This window comes from Mesoplodon bidens (assembly GCF_964165515.1).
Source record: "Mesoplodon bidens genome assembly, chromosome: 14".
NCBI lineage: Eukaryota > Metazoa > Chordata > Mammalia > Artiodactyla > Ziphiidae > Mesoplodon > Mesoplodon bidens.
The window spans coordinates 20,116,539-20,133,091 of record NC_138170.1 but is presented as its reverse complement, the minus strand read 5'-3'; the positions used below and the strand labels follow the sequence as shown (position 1 = coordinate 20,133,091).

The window sequence follows — 16,553 nt, the reverse complement described above, 5'->3', positions numbered from 1 at the left end:
CTTGGGTCACAAATCAAGCCTCGGTAATTTTAAGAAAATTGAAATTGTATCAAGTATCTTCTCCGACCACAATGCTATGAGACTAGACATCAATTACAGGAAAAGATGTGTAAAAAATACAAACACATGGAGGCTAAACAATACACTACTCAATAACGAAGTGATCACTGAAGAAATCAAAGAGGAAATTAAAAAATACCTAGAAACAAATGACAATGGAGACACGATGACCCAAAACCTATGGGACGCAGCAAAAGCAGTTCTAAGGGGGAAGTTTATAGCAATACAATCCCACCTTAAGAAACAGGAAGCATTTCGAGTAAACAACCTGACCCTGCACCTAAAGCAATTAGAGAAAGAAGAACAAAAATACCCCAAAGCTAGCAGAAGGAAAGAAATCATAAAGATCAGATCAGAAATAAATGAAAAAGAAATGAAGGAAACGATAGCAAAGATCAACCAAACTAAAAGCTGGTTCTTTGAGAAGATAAACAAAATTGACAAACCATTAGCCAGACTCATCAAGAAAAAAAGGGAGAAGACTCAAATCAATAGAATTAGAAATGAAAAAGGAGAAGTAACAACTGACACTGCAGAAATACAAAAGATTATGAGAGATTACTATAAGCAACTCTATTCCAATAAAATGGACAACCTGGAAGAAATGGACACATTCTTAGAAATGCACAACCTGCCAAGACTGACTCAGGAAGAAATAGAAAATATGAATAGACCAATCACAAGCACTGAAATTGAAACTGTGATTAAAAATCTTCCATCAAACAAAAGCCCAGGACCAGATGGCTTCACAGGTGAATTCTATCAAACATTTAGAGAAGAGCTAACACCTATCCTTCTCAAACTCTTCCAAAATATAGCAGAGGGAGGAACACTCCCAAACTCATTCTACGAGGCCGACATCACCTTGATACCAAAACCAGGCAAGGATGTCACAAAGAAAGAAAACTACAGGCCAATATCACTGATGAACATAGATGCAAAAATCCTCAACAAAATACTAGCAAACAGAATCCAAGAGCACATTAAAAGGATCATACACCGTGATCAAGTGGGGTTTATCCCAGGAATGCAAGGATTCTTCAATATACGCAAATCAATCAATGTAATACACCATATTAACAAGTTGAAGGAGAAAAACCATATGATCATCTCAATAGATGCAGAGAAAGCTTTCGACAAAATTCAACACCCATTTATGATAAAAACCCTGCAGAAAGTAGGTATAGAGGGATCTTTCCTCAACATAATAAAGGCCATATATGACAAACCCACAGCCAACATTGTCCTCAATGGTGAAAAACTGAAACCATTTCCACTAAGATCAGGAACAAGACAAGGCTGCCCACTCTCACCACTCTTATTCAACATAGTTTTGGAAGTTTTAGCCACAGCAATCAGAGAAGAAAAGGAAATAAAAGGAATCCAAATTGGAAAAGAAGAAGTAAAGCTGTCACTGTTTGCAGATGACATGATACTATACATAGAGAATCCTAAAGATGCTACCGAAAAACTACTAGAGCTAATCAATGAATTTGGTAAAGTAGCAGGATATAAAATTAATGTACAGAAATCTCTGGCATTCCTGTACACTAATGATGAAAAATCTGAAAATGAAATCAAGAAAACACTCCCATTTACCATCGCAACAAAAAGAATAAAATATCTAGGAATAAACCTACCTAAGGAGACAAAAGACCTGTATGCAGAAAGCTATAAGACACTGATGAAAGAAATTAAAGATGATACAAATAGATGGAGAGATATACCATGCTCCTGGATTGGAAGAATCAATATTGTGAAAATGACTCTACTACCGAAAGCAATCTACAGATTCAATGCAATCCCTATCAAACTACCAATGGCATTTTTCACAGAACTAGAACAAAAAATTTCAAAATTTGTTTGGAAAAACAAAAGGCCCCGAATAGCTAAAGCAATCTTGAGAACGAAAAACGGAGCTGGAGGAATCAGGCTCCCTGACTTCAGACTATACTACAAAGCTACAGTAATTAAGACAGTCTGGTACTGGCATAAAAACAGAAAGATAGATCAGTGGATCAGGATAGAAAGCCCAGAGATAAACCCACGCACATATGGCCAACTTATCTTTGATAAAGGAGGCAGGAATGTACAGTGGAGAAAGGACAGCCTCTTCAATAAGTGGTGCTGGGAAAACTGGACAGGGACATGTAAAAGTTTGAGATTAGATCATTCCCTAGCACCATACACAAAAATAAGCTCAAAATGGATTAAAGACCTAAATGTAAGGCCAGAAACTATCAAACTCTTAGAGGAAAACATAGGTAGAACACTCTATGACATAAATCACAGCAAGATCCTTTTGGACCCACCTCCTAGAGAAATGGAAATAAAAACAAAGATAAACAAATGGGACCTAATGAAACTTCAAAGCTTTTGCACAGCAAAGGAAACCATAAAGAAGACCAAAAGACAACCCTCAGAATGGGAGAAAATATTTGCAAATGAAGCAACTGACAAAGGATTAATCTCCAAAATTTATAAACAGCTCATGCAGCTCAATAGCAAAAAAACAGACAACCCAATCCAAAAATGGGCAGAAGACTTAAATAGGCATTTCTCCAAAGAAGATATACAGACTGCCAACAAACACATGAAAGAATGCTCAACATCATTAATCATTAGAGAAATGCAAATCAAAACTACAATGAGATATCATCTCACACCAGTCAGAATGGCCATCATCAAGAAATCTAGAAACAATAAATGCTGGAGAGGGTGTGGAGAAAAGGGAACACTCTTGCACTGCTGGTGGGAATGTGAATTGGTACAGCCACTATGGAGAACGGTATGGAGGTTCCTTAAAAAACTACAAATAGAACTACCATATGACCCAGCAATCCCACTACTGGGCATATACCCTGAGAAAACCATAATTCAAAAAGAGACATGTACCAAAATGTTCATTGCAGCTCTATTCACAATAGCCCGGAGCTGGAAACAACCTAAGTGTCCATCATCGGATGAATGGATAAAGAAGATGTGGCACATATATACAATGGAATATTACTCAGCCATAAAAAGAAACGAAACTGAGCTATTTGTAATGAGGTGGATAGACCTAGAGTCTGTCATACAGAGTGAAGTTAGTCAGAAAGAGAAAGACAAATACCGTATGCTAACACATATATACGGAATTTAAAAAAAAAATGTCATGAAGAACCTAGGGGCAAAACGGGAATGAAGACGCAGACCTACTTGAGAATGGACTTGAGGATATGGGGAGGGGGAAGGGTGGGCTGTGACAAGGCGAAAGAGAGGCATGGACGTGTATACACTACCAAACGTAAGGTAGATAGATAGTGGGAAGCAGCCGCAGAGCACAGGGAGATCAGCTCGGTGCTTTGTGACCGCCTGGAGGGGTGGGATGGGGAGGGTGGGAGGGAGGGAGATGCATGAGGGAAGGGATGTGGGAACAGATGTATATGTATGACTGATTCACTTTGTTATAAAGCAGAAACTAATTAAAAAAATAAATAAATAAACTTAAAAAAAAAAAAAAAGAATGCTACCTACCACATTAATATTGGACTTTAGAAGACCTAAAGGTCTTATTTATAACGAAAAGTCTGCCATACTACCATATTTAAGTATTAAATAATTAGGAATTGATTTTTATGTAGGATGAAAGAGGGCAATTCAATTTTTTTTTCTGATGGAAGCCAGTTTTCTCATGAACATTAATTGACAATATGTTTACATAGATGGGTGGGTCCATTTCTAGAGTCTTCAGCATTGCTCTATTTGTCAATGTATTTACCCCTTCACCAAGACTGTGCTGTCTTAATTACTGTAGATTTATAAAAAGACTTGAGATCTAATTTAACTAGTTCTCCAAATCTTCTTCCTCTTCCTTTCCCCCTCTTCTCTCTCCCCCCTCCTCCTCTTCCTCCGTCTTCTGCTTCTGTGCCTTGCCTATTCTTGAGACTTTGCATTTTCATATAAATTTTAATTTCAGTCTCCTTTTACTCTTAAAATTTTTTAATATTGACAAATTCTGTATTAAACATGTTCAGGGCTTCCCTGGTGGCGCAGTGGTTGAGAGTCCGCCTGCCGATGCAGGGGACACGGGTTCGTGCCCCGGTCTGGGAGGATCCCACATGCCGCGGAGTGGCTGGGCCCGTGAGCCATGGCCGCTGAGCCTGCGCGTCCAGAGCCTGTGCTCCGCAAGGGGAGAGGCCACAACAGTGAGAGGCCCGCATACCGCAAAAAAAAAAAAAAAAAAGAAAATGTTCATATTTTTATTTAGATTTTATTAAATACACAGACACATTCAGGGAGAATTAATATATTTATTATGTTGAGTTTTCCAATCCATCCTCTCACTTGAACTGGGTCCTCATTAATATCATCTCAAAAAATTTTATAATTTTCTCCAAAATAGTCTGCACACTATTTTTTTAGAGGAAAAAAATGTTCAGTAATACCAAAGAATGGTGTAAATACGAAATAACAAGAACATTTAAAACACCTTTGGTGGTGGTATAAATTGGTACACTATTTGGCAACATCTTTAAATTTTACCGTTAACGTACTCTGTGATTTAACAATTGTATTTTTTTTTTTTTGCATTACGCGGACCTTTCACTGTTGCGGCCTCTCCCGTTGCGGAGCACAGGCTCCGGACGTGCAAGCTCAATGGCCATGGCTCAAAGGCCCAGCCGCTCCACGGCATGTGGGATCCTCCCGGACCGGGGCACGAACCCGTGTCCCCTGCATCGGCAGGTGGACTCTCAACCACTGCACCACCAGGGAAGCCCAACAATTGTATTTTTAGGAGCTTTTCCTAGAGAACGTTTGATAGGTTTTATATATAGTGGGCATACCATAGTATATTTTCACAATGGAAAATTATGCATCAGTAACAATGAATGTGGCTGGCTACAATAATTTAGAAGACTCAGAAATCTAATACATAGTTAACAAATGTCAGTTTCAAAAGAGTATAATATGCTATACCACAACTTTATAGTTTAAAAATGAACAATTACTTTACTATTGCTGCTGCAACAAAGTATCTCACAAGTAGTGACTTCAAGCAACACAAATTTATTCTCTTACAACACTTGAGGTGATAAGCCTGAAATACGTCTTATGAGGCTAAAGCCAAGGTGTCAGCATGGCAAACGCCTGGGATAAAACCACAAACAGAAAAACAAATGTAAAATTTAGAAAATTGGTCACCACAGGACAGAGTGGAGAGGCAGGGATTGGGATAAAGAAAGAACACATGCAATGACATCCGGATTGTTCTAACTCTTCAAGTTCTAGCTTGATGCTGAGATGCCGAGTGTGGTTCCCAGGGAAGGAACTTGGTGGTTCTGAGGTGCTCCGGGTGCACCCTGCCTCTGTAATGGGATCGCTGCAAAACCAACGCTGAAAGCTGTTTTCACTTAATGGCTTTTTTCATAAAAGCAAAAATCCTCTTCAGATTTCTTCCAGTTAGCGAGAACAGGCCCTAATAAAACAGGACCTGTTTAAAACAGGACCTAATAAAACAGGTCTTTCATAAAAGCAAAATGGCGTAAACTTTCTAAAAGCAAGGGATAGCTGTAATCTGAATGATGTTTATCCCCTTTGCCAGAGAAACAGGAACTTTCTGGGTTATAGTATTTCCCGTCGGTTTTTAGCAAATGGGAATTTAAATTCACAACATTAGAGTACAAAAAAAGGCCACTTTCTCTTATTAGATTTCTCTAATCTTTCTCTAGATTAACTTTAATCAGCTAATATGTGCTGTTGTTTTAGTCTTTCAGCTAATTACAGCCCTATAAATTGTAGAAAACTAATAGCATTGCAAGTATTCTTTGCCCATAGACAGGCAAGTGGATTCCATCAGGGGGAGAGACAATTGATTTCTCTTCCTCTGTGCTAAAAGCTTATTTTGCATCTATCAGTAATTTCTTTTTAGCATTTCTGATTGCCTATAAATGAGGAGTGTTTTGAATTTTCCTTTGATACACCGTATTGGTTCCCTCATTAATTAACGAGTTACATATAATCTTTAACAAATTATTCTTTTTTTTTCTTTATCCATTCTTCTGTTGATGGACATTTAGATTGCTTCCATGTCTTGGCCATGAAAAGATGCTCATTATCACTAATTATCAGAGAAATGCAAATCAAAACTACAATGAGGTACCACCTCACACAGGTCAGAATGGCCATCATCAAAATTCTACAAATAATAAGTGCTGGAGAGGGTGTGGAGAAAAAGGAACCTTCGTACACTTTTGGTGGGAATGTAAATTGGTGCAGCCACTACGGAGAACAGTATGGAGGTTCCTTAAAAAACTAAAACTAGAACTACCATATCATCCAACAATCCCACTCCTGGGCATATATATACCGTAAGAAAACCATAATTCAAAAAGAGTCATGTACCACAGTGTTCATTGCAGCACTATTTACAATAGTCAGGACATGGAAGCAACCTAAATGTCATCAACAGAGGAATGGATAAAGATCTTAGGACTTATCAGGACATTAATGCAGCAACATTTCCCCAGGGCTTGCTTTATATCCGGCATTCAAAGAGTTTATAACCTAAAAGCAGACAGTGGGCAGCATCCCTGGCCTTGAAAATAATTTACCAAATGTGAAACTCTCTTTCTGGGTATGAAGTTTTCCTGAGCCTACCCTAAGCAGGAGGAAGACTCTAATGAGATGTAATCCCAATTACACATTTTCTCCTCCAACAAATTCATCCTCCTTCCTCAAGTCATTCTGAGATTCCTAACCCCCATCTGTGAGGTCCTCTTCAAAGAGCTTATTTTCTCTCACTCTACCTGGAAGAATTACCTCAATTCACCATAGATGTATTTTACTTTGCAAATATTCATTTTCATTCTTGTAATGAATGAGATGTAATGAATATTCTTTCCAGACTTTTTTTTCCAGTGTTTTCAAGTTTGACAAGTTGTTATTCACCAACCTAATCAGTCTTTTTTTCAAATTCTTTTTCAAATTCTTTTCCCTTTAGGTTGTTACATAATATTGAGCAGAGTTTCCTGTGCTATATGGTAGGTCCTTGTTGGTTATCCATTTTAAATATAGCAGTGTGTCCATGTCAATCCCAAACTCCCCAATCTTTCTAGATATTTTTAACAGAGAGCCGCCTGAAGCCCCGTGTGTGTGGTGCAGTGAGACTGCAGGAATTCCAGCGGTATTGTCTACATTCAGAACTTGAAATTCAGCTCCGGGGCTGTGGGTGGAGAACAGCAAGCATTGTTTGCTAAACCCCATGCTCTTCAGACTGCTGGCTTGTACTGCCCTGCTCTGTGTGACTTTCCGGTGGGTGGGTCCCTGGCTGAGGACCTGTCCTTTTGTCCTCTTGTTTTAAGAATATCCCCTTTTTGGAGGACAGCATTTCCCCCTCCTTTCTTCTTTCTGATGCGTTGTTTTTTTTTTTTTAACTTCTGCATTTATAACTCTGGCGACACCCCCCTCCCCATACACACAACCCCTTTGGAAGATAGCATAGTAAGATAACAGGGCTGCTTCCTGAACCAGGTCCAGGACAAGCACAAGCTCAGAACAAGGACAGCCTTCACCCGTGAAACAGTACACCAGCGAAACCCAGAATCCGAGTTTCACTTGCGCTTAGTTACCCAGAAAAATTCCTGTGAGGAAACAAAATAAATGAAACCCTGTGAGGCCTTCCTTCCTTTTAAACTGGTCCAGGGCCATGGTGCTAGGTGAGCCCTTATTTTTAAAGTTTCTAACTGGCTCTCTTTCTAGTGTTTCCATTAGTTCAAAGATAATATGCCAATAGGGATAAAAATATTGAAATAAAAAATTTCTTAAAGGATAATTCACATTTCCACTTCACTGTACTGAATCCAAGATGCAGACTCCCGAATCAATAATTTGGCTACAGCCACTGTCAGCTTCAGTTAGCACTTCAGCATCATGTAAGACAGAAAGGAACACTGGGGAAGTGGCAGTAGCCCATAAACAAGACCAAAACTATTACTTGATTTCGTGAAGTGATCTTAAGAATTCATACGGTGGTGGCAGAAGTCATATTCATCTTTTCAGGTTACTCAGTGTATTCTTTGCAACAGCTAGGAGGCTGTTACTACAGCTTAGTGGATGGAGGGAGGGGCTCTGGAGCCAGACAGCTCTCAACTTAGATATACCGCCATTTGTGTGTCTTTGATGAAAACCTGGACCAGCTCTGTGTCTTGGTGAAAGCTATTCTGAGACTCAGTGTGTCTTCTCTGCAAAGTGGGGATAACAATCATAATAACGACTTCTAAAGATTGTTTTAAGAATTAAATGTTTTAAAATGTGTATGTACTGTTCTTAGGGAAAAGCAGGGCACAAAGTATGCTTTCAATACATGGTATAGTTACCAAGATTATGTTCCTCTTTAAATATTATACAGTCAAAGTCATTCTCCCTGCCCTCTTCCATCCTTTCAGTGGGTTGTCGGGTTATATTTCCATCATAAGTAAATAGCATAGTGCAGTGGTTCAGAGCCGCCCAGGGCTGTGGAGATTGTCTGGTTGGGGACCTCATTTGGGAAGCAAAAACAAAGGTCTTTGGAAACAACATACAATTGCTATTCAAGAGACTCAGTTTAAAATCACCCACAAAACATTTTATTTGTCTTCAGAAAATAATCTTAATGACACAAATGATCAATCTTGCTTGTCATCTGATTTTTAGATCATCTATTAAGTTTGTAAAAACAGATTCAAAATCACATCATCTTCCACTGTATTTATTTCCATTTTAAAGCAAAGTTCTTTTCTGGCAGGGTGGAGTTTCTGTTTCTTCCCATTGGATCCTTCCCAAGTGAGAAATATAACGATGTGCGGATTTGAGACACTCATCAATTCTTCTCAGGGAGAAAGTTTACGTCAGTGACTATAAGCAAGACAGACCTGGTTTCCAAGGTCTTCCTTGGAAGCAGGGAAACCTTGGACAAATTACTGCATCTCTCTAAACCTGTATCCTTTCATTTAAGATGGGCTGATGCTGGGAATTCCCTGGGGGTCCAGTGGTTAGGATTCCAAGCTTCCATTGCAGGAGGCACAGGTTCGATCCCTAGTCAAGGAACTAAGGTCCCGCCAGCCACGCGGTGCCCCCCAAAAACAAACAACAGCAACACAACAAAGACGGGGTGATGCTGCATCTACGTATAAAAAGCATTTTGAATAGTGCCCGACATGTAGTAAGCGCTCTGTAAATGCTGCCTATTATGACTGTTCTCGTCAAGCCTGATTTCTTAGCACACGGAGTATGTACCTTGATTTTAGGACCCCCCATTTTGATTCGCGATCTGTACTACTCGGCCTGGAAACAGAGTAGTGACCCTCTTGGTTCATTTTACAACATGGTCCCAGTTACCTTGTTGAGTAAGAAGCCTGGGGGGTGGAAATTGTGGCTTCTCACCTGTCATACTTCTTGAGCATCCCTGGCTTGGAAGCTGGTTAGAGTCTCAGAAAGAAAAAGAATTTATTAAATCAAATACTGTGGCCAGATGAAACAACATATCCCTTGCTAATTAGAGGAGGAGCTAGCACTGAGGCAGGCATCTCTTTTATTCCCCTTGGCTTATGGCCCAATTAACAATTAACAGTGACTGATGTTCTAACAGGGGAGCTTTCTGTCTGCATGGCTGGGTTTTCTCAGGAAGAGTTAGAAATAAGACACTTGACAGAGTTTAGTCAGGAAAGAACAATTAAAAACTACAAGAAGCCACCCGTATTATTCATGGATAAAATATACTTGCAAAAACTTTAGACAACATCAATACGTTCGCTGATTTTATTTAGTAAAAACCAACTTTTCCTAATTTTAGAAAGTTATGACTAGAAGCTATTTTTTTCCCCGTGCTTAAAATTCTTAAACATCTATCTCTCTAGTTAATATTTATAAGGTAAGGGAATCACTTTTCTAGAGGACCGATCTCCGTATAGGAAAGATTCTAAGTTGAAGAATGAAAGCCCGTGGATGATTCCCTAAAAATGAGGAGTTTTCCCTTTCTCACTGGGTGCCGATCGTAATATGCAGAGACAGGGCTTCTCAACTCACTGAGTTCTGAGAATCAACCACGATTAGAATTGGACACCAGGGTAACTGTCTCCAAAGCAGGAAAATGCAGCACTTTTGAGGTAATGACACAAACATAAATGAGCTTTGCTTGGAAAACATGAACCCATATCCAGACCTCATTTCTGGTTTTGCTGTTGGTTGATGGGTGGCTGGAGACTCGACCGGGTAGAGTTGTGATGATGGTTTTCAATGCTCTCTAATTCTGTCACATCTTCTCCCAGTGCCCCAAAGTATCCTTTGTTATGTCAACCAAACTGCCTCTCAGAAAGGTCTCAGGTGTCTGTTATCACTGTTCCTGTGATTAAAGCAATGTATGTCCTCTCTCATGAACACATGTATTTTAGCCTAAATAATTATAGCCATTAATGATCAAGCACAAAGCTAAGCATTATATATATATATATTATCTTATTTAATCCTCACGATCATTCTGGGAGGTAGATAAAATTATTACCTTATTTTATCAATTGGCAAATTTCAGCTTAGGGAAGATAATTAAGTTGCCCAGGGTCCCACAGCTAAAAGTGGTCTGACTTCAGAGCCAGAGCTCTGAACTAATGATATGGATTTAAAAAGCCAAATCATTTGAGTGGCAGGCACCCGAGTAGGTGAAGAGTATTCTGCAAGCCTCCCTGCAGGCTGAAGACCTGAGCTTTGCCACACACCTGTCACAGCACTTGCCCCCTACGTAGGAAGGGTCATTCTAATCACTGAACTCAGGTGGTCGTTACAGCTCTACCTCCTGTGACCCTGTAGCTTCTTCCAAGAAGAGAAGCACAGAAGTGTATGGCTGTTATGAGAGAGAGAAAAGCATGAAGGAAGAACAATAAAGTATCCAGAATCTCATCTGCACTTTGTCATGGAGGACTCCCTTCTACAGCCTATGTTTCTCTGTTACCAGGTTGATTAAAGACAGAAGAGCTCCCATGGCATCACATCAGGTCTGGGGAGGATAAATAAGGACATTTACCACATCCCAAACACCAGAAAACATTGGAATCCCTTTTAAGGTGGAAAGCCTCTGCATAGGATGAATACAAGGAAATGCCTCTTTACCCAACTTCAGAATTCACTGAAATCCAAGACCATTCAGGCGAGCAATAGAAATAGGTTTGTCCAATTTTTTTTTTTTGAGCTGTAGGATTTTTTTTTAACATTTTCCTTTTTTTGAAATTTAATTTAATTTTACGTTACAGTATATTTGATTTACAATGTTGTGTTAGTTTCAGGTGTACAGCTAAGTGATTCAGTTATTCATATACATGTATCTATTCTTTTTCAGATTCTTTTCCATATAGGTTATTACAGAGTATTGAGTAGAGTCCCCTGTGCTATACTGTAGGTCCTTGCTGGTTATCCATTTTATATATAGTAGTGTGTATATGTTAATCCCAAACTCCTAATTTATCCCTCCCCACCACGCTCCCCTTTGGTAACCATAAGTTTGTTATGTGTGTCTGATTTTTTGAGGTTAAAGATAAAATAACAAATTCTGCCCTTGGTGGGTGAGGTGCGCTGCTCAGCAAGCCAGTGGCCAGGCCCAGGAGACCCCCAGGGGTTTCTTCCCCTTCCTGAGCTGAGTAGGGAGCAAGAACCAGATCTTTCTCAACACTCAGGAGGAAATCTTCTCTGCTGCACTGTTTGGTGCCAGTGGGAAAAACTCATCATGTGAAACTGATACCCCAGAGCACTCCCGGGGTACCTACTACACTCTCTACCAATCCCCAGAGTGGGCTGGGGATCCTCTTTGTCTTTCAGACCACGGTCGACCCACATGCACACGTATAAGTGTAATTCCCAGATAAGTCCTGTGACCTATGCAAAGTGGCGTGGGCTCTCCTAGGAGGAAGAGGATCACTTGATCGCTTCTGATTAAGGGGATCAAGTCAGGTCTGGGGACTCCTGGGATGCACTGGATGGTTGCCTTTAAATAGGCATAGGATTAAATCAATTGGGGATTGTTATAGATATCAAAAGTGACGATGATAAAAGATACTTTGGCTAACTGATTAGTGCAGATTAGTTAGTTGGCACAATCAATAGCTCTTGTAAACTCTTGTTAACCTATGGGTGGGTGGCCAGAAGAGAGAGAAGAGAAAGAGACTGACTGGAAGGAGGGTGGAAAGGTAAAGTTAGGCAGCAAGGTTGGTGAGCTGGAGTGTGAAGTTCAAGGTCAAGTTTGGGGATGATGAGGATTGAAAATTAAATTGGAAATTAGCTGCAAACCCTAGGGGAAAATGTCACACCCTACAAACTCACATTTAATAAATACATATTGTTTGTGTCATTGCTATTAAAGCGTGTTTATGGCCATTTTGTTTCCAATATCCTTATTTTTCAAAGAAGCACTCCAAGTACAAAAATGACTACAAGCCCACAGTTGACAGATTAATTCTATATTCTGTAGCACATCTATTATTGTTACTGATTAAATATAGCAATGTTATGACCAATTTTACCTCTCCACAGACATATAACTTATTGCATAGTGCATATCAAAATCAAAATTGAATGCATTCTCTTGGGAGGGAGGACAATCAGCTTGTGAAGGCAGCAACTCACCATGTGATCTGGGCAAGGTGTGCTTATTTGTGAACACAGGGAGCTGAGCCAGGCTGTTTCCAAAGTCCCTCCTGGTTCTGACCTGAGTAGAAGTTGCCCATGCATAGAGTCAAGGGGAATTATTGACCAATCATGTTTGTATCACAATAAATTACATGAATGACACATTTAGTGAATAACTCCTGGGGTGACTGACGTCTGTCTCTCACAGGGAATTCGTCTACAAAGCACACCTAAGCACAGCTAAGAATGTGGAAGAGCCTGCGAGTCTGCTCCCAGTCCTCTGAAAAATCTCCTTGCCTCTTAGAGAGTCACAATAGGTTCCAAAAACCAGAAACAAACACAAAACTCAAGGGACTTTCCTGGTGGTCCAGTGGTTAAGACTTTGCCTTCCAATGCAGGGGGTGCGGGTTTGATCCCTGGTCGGGGAGTTAAGATCCCACATGTGGCCAAAAAACCAAACTATAAAAAAAAAAACAATATTGTAACAAATTCAATAAAGACTTTAAAAATGGTCCACATCAAAAAAATAAAAATAAACAAGAACAAAACTCAGTTGCTCGCTTCAGCACTCTGAACATCCTTCTTTCACAATCATTGGAACATGGACTCTGGAAAAACCCAACACAATCCTGTGGACCATGACATTACTTTCTTTGGAGCAAAGGGCTATGGGATCTGTGGAGGTCCCTGCCGGGTCTGTGCTCCGCTGACCATCGGGACCGAATGGCTGAGGCCTCTTCCTCACTCTCCTCCTCAGATTCGAACTCCTCATCTACTGCGTGGAAGAGCGGTTTGGGCCTCAAAACCACCCTTTGGCCCCTGCCCAGTTGTTCTTCTTGGGTCCTATTTCTTTGATACCCCAAGTGGGGTGGCTTCCCTCCTCTGTGTAAGCTCTTCATCGGGATTATTTCTTGTGTCCGTCGCCCTTCCTGAAGTGACCCCATTGGAGAGTGTTTGTTGAACATGATGGAGGGGACTTCTGCGTCACTGCCGTCGTGATCTGGGAAAGGATGATCGAAGGAGGAAAGAAGACGACTTAAGATCAGAGACTGGAGACTTCATATCCAGGTGAGAGAACTCAGAGGGAAGCAGAGTCCTCCTGCTGTTCCAGCTCCTACACTCACCTTTCTCATCCACATGGTTTTCCCTTTCCGAGGTTGCTACCCCAAGGTGGGGTGGAGTAGAAGCTATAGACCCGGTGTGAGAAATAAACAGAAATGCATGGAAACCTGCACGTCTGGCTAGTCTCTCCCAGGGAAGTGAGGGAGTGTTTCTCACAAAATCAGATCCATTAGTCATAAAGCACAAAAAGATGCTTTGTGTGGTCAAAGACCAATGCTAAACGGAAGGTTCCAAGGTACTAGGATATGAAAAGGGTGGATTTTATCTAGGTTTGTTTGTGTTTTTTTGGGTTTTTTTTCATTTTTTAACTCTAGGTCTGTTTTTTAATCAGTGGCTACCAGAAATCATTATATCTGAGTTTCATCCTTTTGACCTTGAAATAGCTCATCTTAAAGAAACAGGGATGGGAGAGGATCACAGCAGAGTCATGAGTAGCAAAAGAGCCGTGATGCCTTCCTTTCAGAGGAGGTGAGGAGTGGACAGGGTGCGTCTGGCCCACGACGACAATGAGAAGGATGGGAACGTCCACTTACTGAGAACTTACTCTGAGCTGTCACGGTGCTGATCTCTTTACATCTTATGCCATTTAATCCTCACAAGAGCACTATGAGAGGAGGAAAATTGTCAGCCTCATTTCACAGGTGAGGAGGCCGAGGTTTTTAAGAGGTTAAGTGACTTTCAGTATCACACAGTGAGGATGCGGCTGCAGTTTGAGCAGAGCCTGTCTGAGAAGCTGGCATCTGCTCCTCCCCAGGCTGTCCCTGTCTCCTTTATAAAAGCTGTGTGTGGGTCAGGACAGCTCCATCAAGAATGCAGGGCAGCCATTGGGTACTTATGTCATGTCCCCTCCAAATACCTAAACCATGTCTGGGACATTGTCTTTCCCTCCTTCACTGTGCACATGCCTTCAAGGGACTATTTTTCTAGAAATCTCATTTCTTCTCATTTCTTCAAGTTCTCACCTTATACATTTATTTTCCCTTTAAATATTCTCCTGAAAATGTAGGTATTTTAAGACATCTATATTTAAATCTGAAATAGGGTTCTTTCTCCCACTCTCTACTTCCTTCTAAAAAACAAAACAAAAACTTCACAGCTAGAACTAATATGTACACAGGTTTATACTTGACAAAATGTGTTCGGAATGTGGGACATCAGAAAAACTTAAAATATCCTGTTCAATACTATTTTTCCAAAATGTGACCAAATTATCCTGAGAAGGTTGTCTGGAAGTTCAGGAGGGGGTGGGAGGTGGGAGGAGGGGAATCAGCCGCTTTGAATTAAAAAAAAAAGTGAGTTAAAATATTTGCCCATTTTTTCAGGACTTCCCTTTAATTTGTGCTTTACGATCTGGTCTGGAACCAGAGTTCCTCTTGATGCTTTGGCGCTTGGAACACTAACTAAGAAAACAACAGCTGGTCCTTCTGCCCCCAAGGCTGTTCCTTCCCCCAAGGCTGTTCCCCCACGGCTGTTCCTTCCTCTCTCTCCCCTCAGCCGCCCTCCTGGTTTCCAACCATCCTTCTGAGCTATGGCCCCCCTCAGAGGACACATTCTAGCTGCATCTCCTGACCACCTTCTGATTACTGAAAAGTGGGGTCCTAGAACAAGGGAGAGGCTTGGGCAGGTGACTCGCAAGCTTCCAATCAACTTAAGTCACTAGATCCGTCCAAAATGGGAGGAAGGAGTTGCTTGGAAAGTGGAAGGCGGAAGGAGGAAGGGTGGGGACTCTCCTATTTGCACAGTCCTCCTCCATGTTGGCGCCAGGCAGCGCAGTTCCAGGGAGAGATCAATGGAAACCTTTGCAGCAAAATCTGAGTGTCCGTTCCTCTACCTTCCACCTGGCTGAGAGCTTTAACCTCTGGACACGGGCACCGGGGGGTGGGTGAAGGAGAGACAGGGAAAGGGTTTCTGCTCAGGGCAGGGCTGAGCCTAGCCCACACCTGATACACAAAGGCTGTTTAGAGACCCAGACCTTGCCCTCCCCATGGTCTTGTTTTGTTTCATTTTAACTGTGGTAAAATACACTAAACATAACATTTCCCATTTAATGATTTTGAAGTGTACAGTTCTGTGGCATTAGATACATTCACATAGTAGGGAAACCATCACCACACTCCACCCACAGATGTTGCTCACCTTCCCCAGTGCTCCTGGGTTCTAGGAGGGTTGTCCAGGCAGGACCTCTCTACTTACAACACCAAGGGGGCCCCAAAGGCAAAGGACCTTGGAAGAGTGTGTGGAGCCTACAATCCAGCAGGGAACACCCAGAAGTCTAGAGAAGGGGTGTCCTAACACAGGAGGACGAGGGGAGAGCGAAGAGGCACGGTGCTCTGCACGTCACAGCCTGGTTAGTTGCGGGAGACATCAGGGGGCCGCCTGACAGATGCTACACATCCCTCTATGTCCTCCCCTAGGGCCCCTCCAGCCATTCCCTGACCGTGTCCTGGTGCGTAAAGGCCTCAGATTTGGAGAGAAGGTGGATGCAAATAATTGTGCCCAGATACTCATGGAGGACTATCTCAGTCTAATCCTGATTATTATTATACTTCTTTAAAACTTAAGAATAACTGATAAAATAAGTCCCACTTCATTACTTTTCCTTCACAGATTTCTAGGTTACCCACTCTTTTTCCTCACCTAATGAAATTTACAACCAGTTGAGCACATTTGAAAGAAAAAAAAAAATTCATTGGGACTAAGATTCCATTCCACGTCTAGATTAACTCACGTAGAACTGACAT

General features: G+C 41.2%; 1 protein-coding gene across 1 annotated transcript in view; it reads right to left on the bottom strand.

Annotated features, from left to right (window-relative positions):
- Positions 1–13,334: 13,334 nt before the first annotated feature.
- Positions 13,335–16,553, bottom strand: part of SLC9A4 (solute carrier family 9 member A4) — a gene marked incomplete at both ends in the record, with an annotated part of 50,916 nt that continues 47,697 nt past the window's right edge. The window contains one exon of the mRNA XM_081254466.1: positions 13,335–13,690. Coding sequence (XP_081110592.1) covers positions 13,335–13,690 — 356 coding nt within the window. The remainder of the gene's footprint in view (positions 13,691–16,553) is intronic.